Here is a 19732-nt window from a genome sequence, read left to right on the forward strand (position 1 = left end):
AGGAATGCCAAGTAAGCCCATACTTTTTAGAACACATGGAAAAGAAGAATCTCACTCAACCTGTCTGCAGTGACCCTCGGAAGCATCTCTGTGCTCTGTTCCTGTACTGCCTGGAACGTGATGCAGTCCCTGCACTGATATTTATTTCATTATTACTATAAATACTCACATTGACATCACTGCAGATCTATAGATTATATCAATTTAACCTGTGAGTCTACACTGAAACACTGACTGAAAGGAAGTATAAAATATTGGATTTATTATAAGCATAAAACAGCTAACAGGCAAATGCTCATCTCCAAAGAGGGATCATGTAAGGGATTTTAAGACCTTGAAGAGATCTTTACAAGAAAGATGCACTAATGGCATAACTCAGCTGTACATGTTTAATTATGAATCATTATATTACTTTTTTCCTTCCTTTATTGTGACCTTCAAAGGAAGTGAGTACTTTGGAAGGCTTTTCAAATAAAATATTAAAATTAATAGTAAAATTAATAAACAGAAACACTGTTCTTATTATCAGTCTGTATTTCTGGGATTCAGACTGTGAAAAAGCAAGGAAAAGGTTAAGAGTGATTGACTAGAGCCAGGCATTCTTTTCTTGATGTTTTGCTTAACAGTGTTAGCATTTAAATAGTACTCGCTAAGCTTTGAAGGTAACACCTTCCAGTGTCTCAAGGTGATGGGCAAGGGGGAGGAAGAGGAGTTTGCATCCTTGCTGCTGCTATTGTTAGGCAGAACTGAGGCAGTTTATATTTGCAAGCCTAGATGAGGTACATTACTGCCCAATTTACACCAGTTTGGTCAACAAATGCCAATCTTCAAAAGACAAAGAACAGACACTTGAGAGCGAGGCACCTACAGTACAAATTGAAGTCAAAGGTGCCACTGGCATCTTTTGCTTATAAAAGTAAAAGTATATTTTAAAAAACCTGATAAAAAAAAACTCTGGCACAGCTGTGTGGTTTTCACATTCCCCTACTGCTTAGAGAGAAGAATTATGGCTGGAGCCAACGCCATTTAGTGCTTTTAAGAAAATTAAATCAGTGATTTGGGGAAATTCTTTATGCACACCTTTGTTTAAAATAACTAGATTAATCTGTCTACTGCATCTCTGCAAGAACACTGAGACAAACAAGAGAATCCAAGCAAAATATGCCTCGCACAAGACAAGGTTCTGACCTGTACAATTCCTGTTCCTCTAGGTCAATGTAATATTTCTTTTCAATTATAAACGGATAAACTAGGGCATTTTTGCTATTGTGTGCATCACTGGAGCACCTAGGAAACAAAAAGCCTCCACAGTCACCAGCAAATAATTAAGGTCAGATGATTTTGAAGTTTTGCAAGCAACAGCATAAAGATTCAGGTTAAAACCAACTCGGAAGCTTTATCTGCCATGTGTGTGGAGTAAACCCAGCAATAAAATGCCTGTGAAACACTCTCTGGCTCCTGTCTGACAGGGAAAGGATCTGACTGGCTTAATCAAGAATCCCTCATGCCTGGAAGGATCCTTTGGGGCAGCAGTGGAGACTGTTGCAATCTGCAAGTTCATTGCAACACTCCCTCAACACCGTGGCCAGGCAGGCACACAAGGTGGAAGGCAATTTCAGGGGAAGGGAGGCATTTTTGATCTGGAAGCTGCTCAGCTATACATGCTGGCAGCAGCATTCAGATGTGTCTGGATCAGAACATAGACACACTGGTGCACAGACTCTTGACTACACGAGGAACACAGCAGCATTCACTACAGCACAGAACTGTACACTAGAATGAAATAAATGTGCAAGTTGTGAGATTAATTCTGAAGAAAACTATTTCCTTTATCATGCTATAGAATTAGGACTAAAGCACTAGACTTTATCACGCTAGAGCAAATCAAGACTACTTAATTTTTTAGTGAGCTGATGCTGACAGGGTTTTACAGGAAATCCAGTTTACAAATTAACCTCATGCCTTTAGTAACAGCCTTAACGTTCTCAGATGGTCTCCATAAAGACAAGCCTTGCATTTGGCAACTGGACTAGGACGGCCACACGTTCTCTATTTTGTGGTTGTAAAAACCTGCTGCAAAGTCAGTAGAGAGTGATTTAACCAGATTAAACCCAGAGCCGAACATTAAAGTATCAAAAAAGCAGACCTACACAGAAACACTCCTATTTTCAACCACGGCTGTACACGAAAAAAGTTTACTAGCAAATTACCTTCTCGGTACCTCGCTTCTTTTCTCGAGGCTGGTTCAGTTTAGCTTGTCTGTCCACTAAAATCTTCTGCCAGTAACGTTGTTCATTATCACCTTGAAAAACAAAATGACATGACAGTAGGTGGATAAAAGTATTCAATACACATGGATGCAGGGTTTTCAGCTGTGATGAGAAGGAATATTTTCTAACTAAGGTAAACACATGTGGCAATACCTGTTAGGGAAACCTAATGAGTATCTTCCCCATCAATCTGAAATTTCCTAGCCAGAGAAGCCATATAGCCATATAGCATTCTGACCAACACACACCGAGGTTGTCACTAAATCGGGAACAAGGTGAACAACAACAAGAAGAACTCTGTCCAAAGAAGCTTAAATTTGACCCCGAGGTCTCTGTTCTGTACGAGCTGAACGGGACCTAAACCAAGGTCCTGTGCATTTTATTAACTCCAGGACTGGATTGCCAAGGTACCTAACAAAGTGTTCCTGAGCGTGGAGTTTTACAAACTGAACAAGAAGAACTGAGGGAATATGCAAACACCGCTCTCTAGATGTAATTAGCAGGAGGAGCTCAGTTTTTGCTCCAAGTTTCACCACAGTACTCGGAGGCTCTTTGATTTACTGATTTACTCAACCTCCGACTAATCTTAAACAACTACCAAAAAGAAAAAAAAAATGACTGTAAGGATGAGTAACTGAGATTATTTTGTTTCATCAAAACCACCGTTAGAAGCAAACTCTGGGGACTCCATCAGCAGTCGGAATTACTTTAACACTAGGGTGTTAAAGTAATTCTGACTGCTAATTTGAGATGAAATTAGCATGAGAGGAAATAATTTCTGCAGTAAGAAGCAGCTTGCCACCGTTTCCTCTGGTTTGTGCTCTAACTATCATGATGGGAATTCTGTGATGTTACGTTGTGTGGCCTCATGGGAAATCTTCAGTTAGAGTGAAGTTTCCAAGTTATCTTGGAAAAGATTGCTGCAAAAGTTATGGCATTAATAATTCTGAGAACCAATTCTGCACGCATTTTAACAGCATCATTTATACATTCCATCACAATAACATCTAAACATGACCACAGATTTTCACTATCTTGTCAGGTGAAAAGCTGAAGACATTTAGTCAAAGTCAAGTCCTAAAAAGTAAAATATTACTGGGAAAGGTTTAGTCCCTGGGGTAGGGAGCATTAAAGATTCTTTCTATGTTCTTACTCTCTCACCTGATGCCAGCAAGAAAAGCTGAAATCCTTACTGTGAGTCACTGCTGCATTCTTCAGAGGCCTTTCCATTCTCATTTCAATGAACCAGTTTGGGGAATAAATATCTTAAGACTCTGAGTGGAATGTTCCTACAATGCAGTACTTACTTTTAATTTAATACCACACTCTCCTACATAAGGATATAACACCAGAGACAAATACACACAGAACACACAGCTGTAAAATGCCAAATTTCCAGTTGTTTCTGGATCTCTGGAACACAGAACACTCTGGAGAGAAAGTGACACGAGCAGCATTCGCAAATCTCAAACTTTAGCTTTGATATTATGCTCGAGTTTAATGCTTCTGTTAAAGCTCCTACTTCTGCAATCTGTAACTGACATTGATGGGGGTTTACACCCCTGCATGCATGGGACTGGGCCCTACATAAGGATCTGTGCAGGATGTGGTAACATATTTAAATACACAGATGAGAGACTCTCACCTGTATTGTTTCATCTTCTTTTTTGCACACCTGGGGTTTTTAGTACACGTCTAGATTTAAAAGTTTTATGGATACAGTACCAAAGTTCAAGAGATTTCCCCTTTCCTCCTTTCTTCGGCCCCTGACAGCCATAAAGGGGGTTTCTCTACACTTGGAATACTACTGCAATCTAATACAACATAGGAATTTAGAACTGCAGATTAATTTCAGAACTGCCCCTCACACACATTAGGATAAAGTTACAAAGTAAAGCCACTAAAAATTTTAGCATGAAAACGATTTGTAAAAGGCATTAATCTGGCATAAGTTATTCAATTTCCTGAGAAAAAGATTAATTGGGGGGGAAGTGTCAAGACCACTGTAAGTATATCCACGCTGTCAGATCCTTGTCCTGTTATTTCTCACAAAAGTTCAGTATTTTCAAGAAAATCTTTGTTTAAAAATCTTTTGCAGCATCAGAATGTTATATGCATAAAGCTGAAATGTGAATTAAGTTCTGTAGTCCATTGTCACTAAAAGTCACGAAAATAAATCAATCTCAAAAGAAGAGAAGTAAGTTGATAAAGGCAAGCTAAATTGTTATATTGCTCTGAACAGTGGCACAAAAACCCTTCCTGTTTTAACCATTTTCCCTATAATAGCAAAAGGAGAAGACTCACATTTTAAAAAATGCAGTCTTTTCCCCAGCTACCAAGATACCCAAATACACCCATAAAGCTACCATGCAACACAATCCTTTTCACCGTACTTAAGTCCTCTCCTACACTAAAATTCAAAAAAAAAAAGAAGTCTTACCAGTGAGAACTTCGAATTTCCAGTTGTTTTTTATCTGTATTTCTTTGTGTGATTTCATGACAATCTGGGCATCCTCAGGAGTTTTGAAACGGACATGACACTCCGTGTCTCCCTCCAGCTTGTCAACATAAGCAACATCAGCCAGCACTGCCAAGGCATCCTACCAACGGGTGGCAGAGAACACAGACCACAAACCAGACTTTAAAAAAAAAGCATCTCAAGAGTGACCGTTTGACCATTTTTAGACCACTGACATTTTCAAAAACGCCATGAAGTAGAAGGCAGTAAGAATTTCATTTAATCAATTAATCTCTTGACAAATAGCTTTGAATTAATATTTTTCATAAGAAGGTTATAAACAAATTGTGATTTATGAGCCCACAACAACTATTTATCTCTCATCCTGCCCTCCAAGAACAGTTTAAAGCAGCAATTCCCAAAGATGATGTTGGGGAGTTTTTTTGGTTTGGTTGTTTTTTTGTTGTGGGTTTATTTGGTTTTGGTTTTTGGGGTTGTTCTTTTTTGCATAAGAATAATTTCAGTAACTAATTTTAGAGCATCAGTAACTATCTATTTATCTGTATGAACTTTAAAAAAAATACTTGTGTACTACAACAATAATATATGTCAGTCCAACAAAAAAATATCTAACTCCATTCTAGGCATGAAATATATAAAAGCAAGCTCATTCACAGCAGAGTATTTGAGAAATGAGTAGTAGTAAAGCAACCCTTCCTAACTTTATGAAGTGACCTCTGCCTGAATATTTTCAGTACCAGCTGAAGGAAGAAGAGTCACACATGCTCTTTCAGATGAAGTACCCCACTTGTAATACCTGCTGTTAGGGAAATTAACTCAGACCACACATTCCTAGTCAATTTGGTTCACAGCAGGCAGCTCAAGGGAGATCCTTCTATTCAAGAACTCCACACTGCTGTTAACCCTCCCCTAGCAAGGACACTCTTAAAACAAAACACAAATTAACTGCCAATGCTGTTGAGATCACTGGAGACCCAAACCAAAGCTACTTTCCACTCTTAATTCTAGGATCCCACAGTCATGCTTGCATGGGACACTACAGGGACTCAAAGAGGGCACTAGAGTTGGCAAATGTTACAATCTCTGAGAAGTGACTTCATAGCAAAATATGGCAGTAGTGGAGTAAAGAATTAAAACATCAAAATAATATTAAACCTACTCGGCAAAGAGCTTTTGAGTGTGCAGAAAAAAACTAAGCCTGCCACGATCAGAAGTACAGACCCATCCTGGGAGTTTTTTAAGGGAAAAAACTCTAAATGCACTGCTTTGGGGCAGCATTTGCTGCAACGATGAGTGGGGGGGCAGGTTTTTGTCCAAGAATTGTGTCTTTTATAAAAGGAACTAGTACAGACAGAGAAATCCAGAAAGCAGAGCATAGCTTGCAGCTTCTGCTGCCCACCTGGTGCACCCTAACGATTATTACTTCTTCCAACTACAGTTGTATTATGTAATTATATGTCTCTTTAAAAACCTTACCTTACTTGTCCGTTAACATTTTGTGAAGTATTTTGCCCATCTACTTATTATGGGATCCAAAGACATGATTAATAACAGCAAAGGCCACCCCGATCTTATTCTGTCCCCCTTTACTTTCACAAAGCATTAGTTTTTTCCTTAAAACTAAATCAAAAGAATAAGTGGAAATACCAAATGGAGTTTGTGTTCAGCTGTGGTGGGAACAGTCAGCTCACCTCCTGCCCAGGTAAGCACAGACACACTGACACAACACAGGAAGGTGCATCCTGCAGGCACAGGGGCTCTAAAACCTTACAGCCACAACGAGGACCTTCCCTCAGCCTCTCCAGGACCCAGACAGCTGCCTACAGATACACCTAGGCAGGTAAGAGGGATTAATTGAAACCCCACCATCTGCTTGTTTCCACTGAGATAGATGTCTCTCCTCCTTGCTCACATTTGTGCCCACATTAAACTTCACATTTGCAAACAGCCAATGACTTCAAATGGACTCAGTCATGGACACAGATACTTTGCAAAGTCATCTCAGCACACTCTCATTGTCATAAGTGGCCTGAATATTGACTCCAACATGAGTTCAAGTTGTTGAAATTATTCCCTGTTGTTATTAATCCCAAAGTGCCATTTGTGAAAGAAAATGTCCCGTAGCATATTCATGGAAAATTCACTATCTGGAAAAAGCCTGTTATTTCCTTTGGAAAATGTCCAATATTTTCATTTCAAAAGGATGCACCTTAAAACTGCTCATTTTCGTCAAAGAAAATATTCAACTTAACAGGAAACAAAATTTAAGTTAATTCAAAAGACTTTAAAATTGAGAAAAAAGAGCACTTGCCATAAGGGGAAAAAAAAAAAAGAGAAAAGGGTGAATTCATGACTGGACAAGATCCACCTACTGCTGTTAACTCTCCTTGAACTGGCGTTTTTGTGATTGTGAATTTCTTATCGAAAATAGGCAACTGGTTTCTCAGGCAGAGAGCCTTTTCTTGCCCCCAAATTCCTGTTAATGGTAAAACCCCCACATTTCTTCATCTGCATTGTGCCAGAATGGCTGGCAATGGAGAGTAAAACAAACACAGCACACTGCACCCACTTTGTCTTCAACCTGTCTTTTTAAACTGGAAACTACACATCCTCTAGAGAATTATTTATTTTTGTCACCATTTTCATTATAAACTTGACATTGCTTGAAGCACTCTAAGGGCTAATTTTTGCTCTGAAACGTCTTCTTTACCCTATTTTACCATTGTAAAATCTGCCATTCACAGGTACTAGAGAAGAATCTGTACACAGCCACTGGCCAAAGGAATTAAAAACAAAACAAAAATCAGTAAAACTTGTTTAAATGGTATTCCATATTCAAACATTTGGGGGGCACAGTAAGAGGAAAGGCTAACAGCTACCCTGAGGTTACAAAGACATTACCTTGATCTGTTTCCTGCCCGGCAGGGGCTCGGTGCTAATGATCTTCACAATTACTCCACTCACAAACTGGGGCCCCATTGTGTTGGCCTTGGCAGGAGGGGCGGGATCTTCACTGGTGGCTGGGCAATTTGAAAAGAAGGGGGGGGAAAAGGTTTTACATTTATTAGTTCGACAAACTAAAGATGCTATAGAAGCACATAATCAACGTGATGCACTAAATATCCCTAGTGCAGATTAAGTCTTTTTTGTAATCTAGGATCAACACTGTTTACAAGGTAAAGTCAATGTGAGGGGAAAAAAAGAAAGAAAAATAAACTACCTCCAAGAAAAGAGGTTTAGAGAAGTTTTTCCAGCCTACAGGGTCTCCTTATAAGAATAATTTATATTCTATTGATTATAGTTAACAGTTGAACCCTCAGTTCAAGAGTGATTCAAAATAAGCAGAGAGAAATGTCAGTGTTGGAGTTAGTGAAGTCCAGAGGATCCAGAGCAAAAAAAAGAGCAATTCTGTCTCTGAATAATGTAGAAATTTAATTAAGAGGACATAATTACACAGCTAATTTTAACCATAAAGCTGACAAAACCCAATTGCAAGCCATTTTTTGAATGCCTCACTTGGATGAATTGCTTTGTAAATCGCTGCAGGTACAGTTAAGCCCACGTAAATCAGGCTCAAGTCACATCACCAAAAAAGCTGATTCTTGATTTACCTGGGGCTTTTATAACTACAATTATCTAAAAAAGATACTTAAGCTTAAGAAATGCTACTGGAACATCATGGAATTACTTGCATAGTCTCTACTTATAGAATTCCTTAGACTCACATCTAAATGAGGAGGGGTTTGCTTTTAATAGTATTTGTCCTTCTGAGAAAGCACCAGCATTAAAAAAATAATAAACCATTTTGCAGTGTTTCTGGAGGACCAGTGTCTTAAATCACTTATGTTTTTGTACTAGAATCATAAAGAAAATGAGAGTAAAACAAACAAAGAAAGAAATAACAGACAGGATTACATTTGTCATTTTCAGATTGAGGCTTTTTCTGTGCACAGGAGTCCGTTTCCATCTCTCCCACAGGCTCAGGTTTGATTTGAGACATTGTTTTCTTGAGGGAGGACATACTGGCTTTTTGAAGGGCCAAATATTCTTGCTTCAAATCCATCCACTCGGTCCTATAAGAAGCAACACAGGCGTAGGATGTGTCAATTGTAGTCAAGAAAATAATGCTTAGAAACTCAACAAGAATTGACAACAGTTTAAGATGACTTTGGTGAGCAGTGCAGACCGTTCTTACCACTGGAGATCTCCCTGCGCTTCGGTTCAATCGAGCCTTGTCCATATCTGCATTTTTATTGTTTTGCTCAGCTTTTAATATCCTGGGCAAGTTCTAACAAGCTCAACCTCCCATTCAACCAGTGACTCCCAAATTTGTTTTACATATTCAGAAAACATATAGAGCAGCTTGGTAAAGTGTGTTTTCTGCTGGAACTGCACAGAGCACAGGCACTAAATTCAGAGCTAATTCAGAGACGGTGAACTCTGAATTCACTGAATTAGTTCAGTGAACCCGCACTATATTAAGAATTGGGCCTTTATTTTTCTAGAAAAATCATTGATGGAAAATCAACAACTGGTTAAACTCACCAAAAACCTACTGAGATAAGAACATTCCTTACTATTCAAATGCATTTTGGTTAAAAAATACCACCACATGGAAGCAATTTATATATTTACATACATTTAACATGGAGATGTTTCTACAAACAGCTAGAGCTTTGCTCCCCAGCAAACACAATGCCTGTAGTGGCACTGTGAGAACGACTCATTGTTACCCTAATCTGTGCTATCAAACAAGCTGATAGAGGATTTTTAAAGAGGAGGATATCTTGTGGTAATGGTTTTAGCTGTTAACATTGACAACTGTATACTTCAAAAAAAAGACATCCAGACTCACCCAGGATCATACATTCTCAACCCAGCAAAGACATTAAAATAACAAAAGAGCCACGTAATGATTCTTTGAGATAAAAAGGCAACACCATTCCCTAGCAAGGTATGGTATAAATACAGGCTCCAGGAGGTGCTCATTCTTAACTTCACTCCAAGGAAGAGAAGACCACGAGGAACGAGTCAGGCAAGTAAAACCGAGGCTTGTGTGTGCTCTTTAACCCCCCCCCCCCCTTGCTATAGTTAACTAAAATGTTAAACTTTCTCTGTATTTGATGCAGCAGTCTCAGAGTCTCGGTGGAAGAGGACAAGAGCCTTTGAGAACGACTGTTTTTGGTGGACCCCTTTTACTTTAACATGGAGGTGCTTTCTGTGATTTAAAAAAAGTAAGTGCTTCCATGTTTTAGTAGAGGTGAATCCTGATCGCAATGCGAAAACACCAGCCACGAGTTTTCTTCTCTCTACACTTCAGTTGTCAATTTTTTAGATCCGTGAAGAACTTGGGCTGTTAGCAGATGAAGATGAAGTTTTTTACTTCTCAGTAAAAAAAGCTTAAAACTTACAGAAAAAAATTTCAGTCACCTGATATTGAAAAGAAATTGAAGCCATTTTTGAATTTTAAAGGACTCCCTTCGCTTTAACATGGAGGTACCTGCTGCCTGAAAAAAGTAAGTGCTTCCATGTTTCAGTGGTGGTGGATCCTAATGCTCTGGAACGCATTTCTAGAAATTGGCTACAGCTCAAAGAACCTGACTAGCAGCAAGATACGTGTAAGTTACTTAATGCAATGATAATGCAATGTCAGAATTATCTCTACCGTGCCTTTGCCTATTTTTCATTACTATTAAATCTCTCCCTGTTAAGGACCCCCACAACTTAAATGTGGATGTACTTGCTTTTTTCCTGACTAGTAAGTGCTTCCATGTTTTAGTGGTGGTGAACCCTTTTTTTTCTCCACTGAACTTTTCCCTTTTCCTGGCAAATAATCAAAACATGATACCGAAACAAGAGATGGAATTTTCACTGCACCCGTGGCCTCCGTGTTTTAAGCAATTTTGCATCATAGCACATAGCACAAGATGGCACAAGGACCCCCTCTACTTTAACATGGAGGTACTTGCTGGATGCCTAAAAAAGTAAGTGCTTCCATGTTTTAGTTGCGGTGACTCCAAAGAGCCCAACGTTTAAAAGCATTAATATTTTTCTGAAGTAATGTTGGTGTACAGGACTCGAATTCTAGGATTGGAACCTTCTCAGCTACAGGCTAATACTGTTGCTAATATGCAACTCTGTTGTATAAAAATTGGAATTGCACTTTAGCAATGGTGATGGACTGTCAGACATACAAACAGCGTGAATTAAAATATTCCAGAGGTTGGAAACATTGTGAAATCGTTGTGTATGCCTGTTTAACAATAAAGCAATAAAAATTGATTCAATAAAGTAAAGAAAACTTGTGACTTGGAAAAATTTCCTGTTACTGACAATTCATACAACTGCATACTCCAGGAAAAAACACTTGAAAGGCAAAAAGCTGGCTACCTGAAACAGGTCAAAAGGCCATCACTACTGTATTTGGGAGTTAAAACTACAACAAATAAAATAAAATTTACATTAAATGCAAAATATATATGTAAAACCTATTAATTTAATTAAAGGAAGCTGAGCCTGTGTGGTGGACAAATCAAATGGTTCTGAAGGCAGGTTTTTTGGTGCCAGCCCACCACTGCACAGGCAAAGGGTGCACCCAGTACTGCTGGGAAAAAATTTCCCTCAGTGAAACCATGGAAATGCCCTTGTGCTTATACAAAAAGCCAACTAAAAAAATTGCCTCCCCCCCAAAAAAAATTACCTCCCCATTCACCAGGTACCATAAACTAGTCACACAGATTAGTTTCATCACCTACTTGGAGAGTACTCTGAGTGGAATGACTTCTTCACCCATTTTGTGTCTTTCTTTGTGTTTTTTCTTATGTTTCCTTTTAGTTTTTGAAAGGGATGTGTCTTTTTTATCTTTGTCATCTTCTGCAGAAACATCTGTTAAAGTCCAAATGAAAAAGGTCAAGTTCTCTAACATTGACAGAACAGAGCCTGAATTAATATTTCCATAAAAAGGCACAGTATTTATCATGATTCAAATCTGAATGAAATTATTTCAGAAAAATCTGCCTACTACCTTTATAGTCCATTTTCTCAACTACCTGAGTTCAGTCGCTAACCATGGATTCCTGTCAACCCAAATGTGACTTCAATGCAGCTTTTAATCTCCTCTACTTTTTTTTTTTCTTATCTGGTGTAAGAAACTGGGATCATCTGCTTTATCTTTTGTATTTTAATCTTACTTATCTAGATTCTTATACTGTCGCCATTTGCCTAGACTGACTGTTTAATCCATACTTTAACCTCGTTGTGAAGTATTTTTACTTCTGATGAGATTTACCTGCTTCAGTGTTGAAAGTTCTTTCCTATTCTCCACGCAGCTTATCACCTTGGAATGACTCATTACCAGGTTTAAAATTAACTGCAGGGAACACCACATATTCCTAAACTGATCTTGTTATGCCTCCACCATGACCCAAGCAGAATAACCTTTTGCCAGTTAAGTTTTCAGGCTTTCCAAGACAGAAATTCAGTGTCTGAATCTTTTACCAGCACTTGAAATGTTTACTCAATAATCTTTAACCCAAATAATAAACTTATGAGCCTCCAAAAGTCAGTTCACTAGTGCACTTGAATTACACAGATTCCTACTGCTTCCCAGGCATGGTCTTTACAACCCCCTTTTCCTCACTTGTTACCCTCCAGCACAGCAAGATTCCTATTTACTTAATTTTGGCCACTACAAATACAATTTCAATTGCAAACAACACAGTTTCTTTAACTCAAGATTTTCTCCTCCTCTATAGACTTCTCCCTCATTACTAAACCTACCATTTCTCAGCTCTAAGAAACACATCTGCCACTGCATTTAATTCTTGCACATAAATCACAAAAATCCTAAGAAGAGATGCAAGAAACATTACCATTGGAATCTTTTGGAGCTTCTCTTGTTTCTTCTTTTACAGGACGAACTTCATCCTTCTGAACACTTTTCTTGGCTTTTGGAGTTGATGCCTCGCCGTCTCCAGAGCTGGTTCTTTTTCTCTTCCCTGGCCTGCTTTCCCAAGGGGCCTCTGAGCTTTCTGTTCTGTCCCATTTTCTCTTCTCTCTCTTTGAGGGCTGCCTGTGAGTCTCAGTTGCCTCCATTTCTGAACACTCCGATGAAGTCCGATGTCTTTTTGACTTGGGTACTTGCTCTGTTGTAGTGCTGGTGTTCGATTCCTTTGTCTCCACAGCTGCCTGTGCATTGCTCTCTTTCTTGATTTTGGATTTCTTTTTTTTCTTCTTTTTCTTCTCTTCTGTATTAAAAATGCAATATTTAAAACTGCCAATGGTTAAAAACTAGATTAGACTAACTGACCTATGGAAACAATCATGAAAACACCAGTCAAGGTGATCTGGGATGCTAAATGAAACGCCTGTCTCTGCCATTTCTAACTACAGGACAGAGGCAGTACATTGTCCCAAAGTTCTTCCTAGGCATTTTAAGCAGAAGAGCAAAAAAAACCCCACAGATAAGAGTTTCACAAAGTGAGAAAGACCTCCAGCTCACAAGGGCAGCTTGACTAGAGGATTGCTGAAGTACTTACTCTCAAATTAAAAAGAAAGGAGCTAGACTTCTTTCCTTCTCGTTAACAAATACACATTTTGTCTTTGAGGAGAGACACCTTCCTCCTTCCAGGCCAAATAGCAAAGATAGAAAATAAAAACAGACTACCAGTTTGTATTCCTAGAGTAAAAGGAGATACTCAACCCATCAAATATATCACACTATTTATTTATGTAATCAACAACTATCTACCCATTAAATTAAAGAACGTTAACCAACCTGAAAAAATGCATTTTCTTTTCAATACTGTCTACTTGCTTTAAAGTTTTCAAGGCAGGATGCAGCAGGAAGCAGCAGAGCATCTCCAGTGGGTTTAAAGCATGCTTTAAGCAGCATGGGTTTTCTTTGATTTTTTTTTTTTGTCCTAATAGTTATTGGTCTAACAAAGAATTAACAATAATAGTGAGGAATATAACGCACGACTCATCATTATGCTTATGCAAAAGACAGGAAGATGTCTGGAGTTTGGGAAATTGCATTACATCATCAGAAACAAGGAAAAAGGTTTCAGTGATCAAAGCTGCAAAGTAATCCTGTGGTGCTGCTCTGTAAATTGTAGTAGATGGTATTTATTGGAAACATGCTCCACTGTGAACTCAGGATTCTCTTCTCCAGGTTTTTGCAAGTAATTCTGAATCATGTAAAATGGAACTGTAAAGGTGCTGTAAGAAGTTCATTGTTCCACTATAGATTGCTCTGCTCAAGTAGCAAGAGTTCTAAAGAGAAAAGCTGGCAAAAATCCCCTGGTTTCCTAGTTCCCTCACAGAAAGTTTCAGCAGAGAGAAGAACACCACAGGGTTTGCTCTGAATGATCATCAACTCACCTGAACAGCACTAAAGTTTAATTCTGCTCTTATGTCTGTCTTTCCCTTCAATACTAAATATTTTTAAAACATGTGAAATTTGTCCTTTGCTAAAGATAAATGCTTAGATAATTATTTACTGTACAGCATGAAAGCTGCTCTGCCAGCCCAACAATGACTGATGGTGGTAGCTGGCAACAGAGGAAAACCAAAATTAATTTCTTTATCAAGCAAGAAAGCAAAAAGGCAGAAGTTTACTGTATTTTAGTTTTACACTTCTGTTCTTAAGCCTGCATTGGCCAAACAAACAGCAATGTGCATTTTTATTATTGTAAAGCCTTTAAGAAACGTGAGATTTGACTCCAGTAACACAGGAGTTCAAAATGTGCTCTTCAGAAGTTGAGGGACACAGCAGTTTGTTTCTTGATCCCAACAACTTAACACTTACCTACGACACTGCTGTTACTTGTATTCAGTGCAGGAACAGGCTTATTCTTTACTGTTTTGGGGAAAATCCCAGGTTTCCGTGGCGCTTCTTCGGGTGGATTATTCAAAAACTTAAAAAATAAAATAAAATTAAAATTAAAATCCACAAACCACTACTAAAAATTGTATTTTGTTTTTTAAAGAATCCCATCCCAGGTAAAACCAGCAGTCAGTCCTGTACTCATTCAAGAAAGACATAACCCCTCACGCCTACAGAGGTGCACGTTGTTCTTTCAGTACCTTCAGAGGAGTGGTGGCTTTAGGGGGTTTTTTGTTGTTGCTGGGGTTTGTTTTTTAAGCACAGAGCCTGCTTGATTTCATGGTACTAGTGTGATATCTTTATGCATCTGTTACTATGATGATTCTGAAACATAAATGTTTTTAAACTTTCAAATCACTATTTAAATAAAGAAAATTAGGAATGACCAAGCTTGTCTGATTAAATTTCATAGAATCCCAGACTGGTTTGGGTTGGAAGGGACCTTAAAGCTCACCCAGTTCCAACCCCCCTGCCAGCAGCAGGGACACCTTCCACTAGACCAGGTTGCTCAAAGCCTCATCCAACCTGACCTTCAACACTTCCAGGGAGGAGCAGCCACAGCTTCTCTGGCCAACCTGTTCCAGTGTCTGACCACCCTCACAGTGAAAAACTTCTTCCTAATATCTAATCTAAACCTCCCCTCTTTCAGTTTAAACCCATTTCCCCTTGTTCTGTCATTAACTGTCCTTATGAAAAGTCCTTCCCCAGCTTTCTTGTAGCCCCATTCAGGTACTGGGAGGCTGCTATAACATCTCCTGGGATTTAATTTAAATTTATTAGCCATTGTACTGTTGCAGAGACCTCTATTTCCATAAAAGATGCCAAGAGTGGCCAAATTATTCCAAAAAATACCCACTATGCTACTACTAAATCTCCAGGTTATGAACAGAATTACACTTTTAAAGAACTGTGGGACTGACTGGAGCTCTGAGGGTAGGAGACAGGAACATAATTCCTGTTAAGTTTTGAAATGATGGTACTTCACGAATTTCCCTAAGGTTCAGTAGGTGAACTAGTACAGACTACAGCACCCATGTCATGAAGTGACAATGAGGAAGAAAGTTAACGTCCCAGAGGCACTATTACTCACCTCAATAGCTTTCTCTGCTTGCTCTTTAGTTTCAAATTCAACAAAAGCAAACCCCTTTGGATCACCAGTAGTTCTATACCGGGGTATGCTGACGTAAACTACGTTACCACACTTCCCAAACACCCGCTCGATCCAACTGTGATTGACGTTTTTGGGAAGCAGCTCCTAAAAATAAATAAACAAACAAATCAATAAGGTCATTTTCTCCCTACTGTATTATTTCTCAATACTGTCTTGTGTCAGGTGGTTTACTACATCTTCTAATCTGAAAGCTGTCACAACTAAATATATTTAAGTTTGATGTGATAACGTTGGGAAACTTTTCATTTCGGTAAGCGTTCTTGTTGAGAAGTCACAGTATTCAGGTAGTAAAACCAGTGATCTGAAAATGGCTCTCTAATCATTAATATACTTACACCAAACACATCATGTATTTCAGATGTTTATCTTCTTCCTGTGACAGATACCAAGACCTCACACCTGCAGCTGCATCTCTGCAACATTAAATGGCTTTGTAAATTCAGACCTTTGAACAAACATAATTCTCAAAACTGTCTCAAACTACAAGGATTTATTTTTTTCCCCATAATCCAGGTATCACAGAAAGAATTCCTGTAGGTCAGTAAAAAGTCACTACTCAAACTGTATATCCCTGCCAGCAGCTGACATTCCAAAGCTTAGCTGCCTGCACTTCCAGCCTACTTGATCAGAATCAGCAGAAAGCTTTAGCCAGCTTCTTGGCTGATAAAACTGTTCGATTTTTATTCCTATAAACTCTTTAATACAGAAACACATTTTAGCAGCTTGCAGACATCATGTCCAAGTTCCTAAACATTTCCCTTTACCCATCAAAGAGAAATCCTGTCATTTACATTTCTAAATAGACCCACCTGAAGACTTGAAATCCCTGCTCAAATTCATGCCTGAACAATAGGAATTGTATCACATTCAGGTATAGAACTATTTTTGCCTGAACTTGGTGTGCCTGAGGGAGTTGAAAAGCTAATAGTGTATGTCAAGTGTAGTTTATGTTAAAGTACATTAAAAAAGTCACTAACCATAAGATTATTTCAGAGAAATTTAATAAAAACCATAAAGTAACAAAGCTACTGTTCCCTCAGAAATGACGCTTTGACTTCCTGCATAAATTCAGGAAACACACTCCTGTTGGAGACAATCCTTCAGAGTGGAAGCTTGAACTGTGACCTTTTTATTAATCCAATGCAGAAATCTTTCTTTCACCTTTTCTGGAGTGATTCAGAACTTACCAGCACTTGGACTACTTCTGCTCCCCGCACTGCTACATACCAGCCATGTGACATGGCCTAACATTTCTGGCATTGCAGTATGAAAAGCAGATACCTCACACACTAGGAAAAGAAAAATCCACCCTTTTTGGTAGCAATAAGAGAAGATACTGGGTTGCTACATAATCTCCAAAATCTCTACGAGTTCAGTAACTTGCAAAACACACCAGTTACCTATTTTTTGTCTTACAGAAAAGCTTAAAATTAAAAATCCTTTTTGGGTTGCTACATATTCTCCAAAATCTCTAGGAGTTCAGTAACTTGCAAAAACACACCAGTTATCTATTTTGATCTTACAGAAAAGCTTAAAATTAAAAATCCTTTAGCTACATATTTAATCTGTGTATAGACTACATAGGTCATTAAATTTACAGTATCTTTTCCAAAAAATTATATAGACCAAGTATTTGAGAAGTTTCCAGCAGCCCCTGTAATCATGTTAAGGAAACACTGTTGTTGGTATATTGTACTTAAAAAAACCCCAATCAAACAAAAAAACCCACAGCCAAGTCCAACCAAGCAACAGCCTTTTCTGGGCTTTTGTTAAAGGAGGTAATGATCAGAGTAATCCAGTTTCTCTCCATCTGGGTGAGCTGGCATTTTGTGCATAATTATGTATCTTCATCACAGAAAGCTTGGTGCTTGCTTGAAATTATAATTCAGCTGCTAGCAGCTACAGGTATATACCCAAATTGACATGAGTCATGAAAAGCTTTCTTTAGAGACAAAGGGAATCCCACACTGGCTTCAATCCCAGGAAAAAATAGCACAGGATTTTAAATAAGTGACAGTTCAACCGTTAGATCTCTCCAATGCACCACTTCAGTGGTAGCAGCTATCAGGGAGGTATCATCCACAAGAAGGTAAGAGCTGTTTCACTCTGACCCATCTGGAATATCATGGTGAAATGCAGTTTTTCCAGCAGCATAAGCTATTTTAATTTAAATAAATTAATTCATCATTTCAGTATCAGGGTACCTACAGGATGGCATGCTATTAGGAAGATTTTGTTTTTAAAAAAAAGCCCTCTAAAAATAAGACTATCTCATTTAGGTACATTCTAGGATTTAAAGAATGATGGGTTTGTGTTACAGCACCAGAGGCACTTGCAGTAATAGATTTTGTAAACACATTGTAGTTCATCTACTACTGCTGATTATGCTGAAAACTCAGATCCTGTTTGATAAAACTAATACATTTATTATTCTAAAGCTCTGACTACATTAATGTAATTTGTAAATATTTCTTGGTAGCAGTGTGGCTCTTCTAGTGGCATGAACTAGAAAAACCCAGAGAAAGCAGTCGTGACTAAATGAAAGTGCACGTTTTTGTACTAGCAGGGGAAGCGGCTCTTTGCCCAGCATTTGAAATGATTTAAGCTGGTACAAGAAATCAGTGTTCCAAACCAATCCCTTTCTTGCCGTGGTTACTGTCAGTGCTCACCTACCTTGAATTTCCACCTCCCTTCAATTTCTTTCCCTTAGGTACACTGCCAGCTGCCCAGTCCCTTCCTGTGTTCACAAGAATACTGACGCACAGACACGTTTCTGATACAGAAAACATGTACTGCATTAAACGTGGACACTGAACTCACTGTGAGGGCCTTGGCATTACAAGCTCAGAACACCCATAATGCATTTCCCTCCCCCACAATGGCCTCTCCTTTTGGGAGGGGAAAAAAGACAACCAAATTCTATTAGCTTCTATACTTTATGCAGACATTTCTTGTACTAAATCCTTAATGTTCTCAAAGAAAATCTGCCTTCTCATTCTGGTAAAACTACGTGTCTGCTTTCTGTTGGTTTTGATGTTCTTCATACAGTAAATATTAGCATCCTACTGGATTGTCATAGGTGATGCACAGTGGGTTTTGCACTCAAATAATTAGCAGTATGAAAGAACAAGCCCAACCTTACCACATAGACTGTACGACTATCCACGTCCTTTGGTTGCTCCCCCAGCGGCTGGCGTCTCCGGATTCTAGTTCCTTCCAAATCCAACTAAAAGCAACAAGAAACAAATCAATGTTTTCCATAAGATTATTGCCTACTTCAGTACCACTAGCATTATCACAAGAGAGTGAAATATGAAATACCTCCACAACAGATGAACCTTTAACAGCTCGAGCTATCAGTTTTCCATCAGTAGTCAATTTTTTCATTTTGTTGAAAGAAACAAGAAGGGAGATGTCAACATCTAGGGATAAAAAAAGGTGCAAATGATGAAATCAGGCTAATCTAGAAAGCATTAGCTACTTGTTCTAATCCAACATTAACAGCCCACTAGTATTTTTGTGAAACAACCTCCTAGCCATAAGTGCCTTACGCAACCATGCTCCCAAGGATTTACAGAACATTTCTACCATGGAAATAAATTTTTCAAGTAAACCTGTATTTAATTTTCTTTTGTGCTAGAACCTTTATCAAAGGAATGTTGTTCTTTTACCTCCCCACTGATAGCTATTGTCTTTGAAAAGAAAGGAAGAAAAGCTCCTTTCTCATGGAGTTTTACAATACAAAAACAATTTGCTTTGAAAAAATGCCTGTCCTTCAAGTACTCAGTGTTTAACCCAGTCCTCCCAACACAGAGGGAGAGCCCCTGCTTACACTTCAGTGGCAATGTGTCCTGCTGCTAAAACCCTGACAGAAAATACTTATGAACTATTAGTCTTAATAAAACAGCTCAAGACACCCAAGCTCT

At 38.6% G+C, this 19732-nt stretch overlaps 1 protein-coding gene across 2 annotated transcripts in view; it reads right to left on the reverse strand.

Annotated features, from left to right (window-relative positions):
• The window catches only part of LARP7 (La ribonucleoprotein 7, transcriptional regulator), a 25557-nt gene that overhangs the window by 3094 nt on the left and 2731 nt on the right, over nucleotides 1-19732 (reverse strand). For both annotated transcript variants that reach the window (XM_029083792.1, XM_010163122.2), the window contains 10 exons: nucleotides 19128-19228; nucleotides 18949-19032; nucleotides 15726-15890; nucleotides 14558-14666; nucleotides 12621-12995; nucleotides 11505-11634; nucleotides 8665-8822; nucleotides 7651-7769; nucleotides 4711-4870; nucleotides 2211-2302 (listed from right to left, as the gene is read on the reverse strand). In XM_029083792.1, the coding sequence (XP_028939625.1) occupies nucleotides 2211-2302; nucleotides 4711-4870; nucleotides 7651-7769; nucleotides 8665-8822; nucleotides 11505-11634; nucleotides 12621-12995; nucleotides 14558-14666; nucleotides 15726-15890; nucleotides 18949-19032; nucleotides 19128-19228 (1493 nt within the window). The remainder of the gene's footprint in view (nucleotides 1-2210; nucleotides 2303-4710; nucleotides 4871-7650; nucleotides 7770-8664; nucleotides 8823-11504; nucleotides 11635-12620; nucleotides 12996-14557; nucleotides 14667-15725; nucleotides 15891-18948; nucleotides 19033-19127; nucleotides 19229-19732) is intronic.

This window comes from Antrostomus carolinensis, unplaced genomic scaffold, assembly GCF_000700745.2.
Source record: "Antrostomus carolinensis isolate BGI_N321 unplaced genomic scaffold, ASM70074v2 scaffold19872, whole genome shotgun sequence".
Classification (NCBI taxonomy): Eukaryota; Metazoa; Chordata; class Aves; order Caprimulgiformes; family Caprimulgidae; genus Antrostomus; species Antrostomus carolinensis.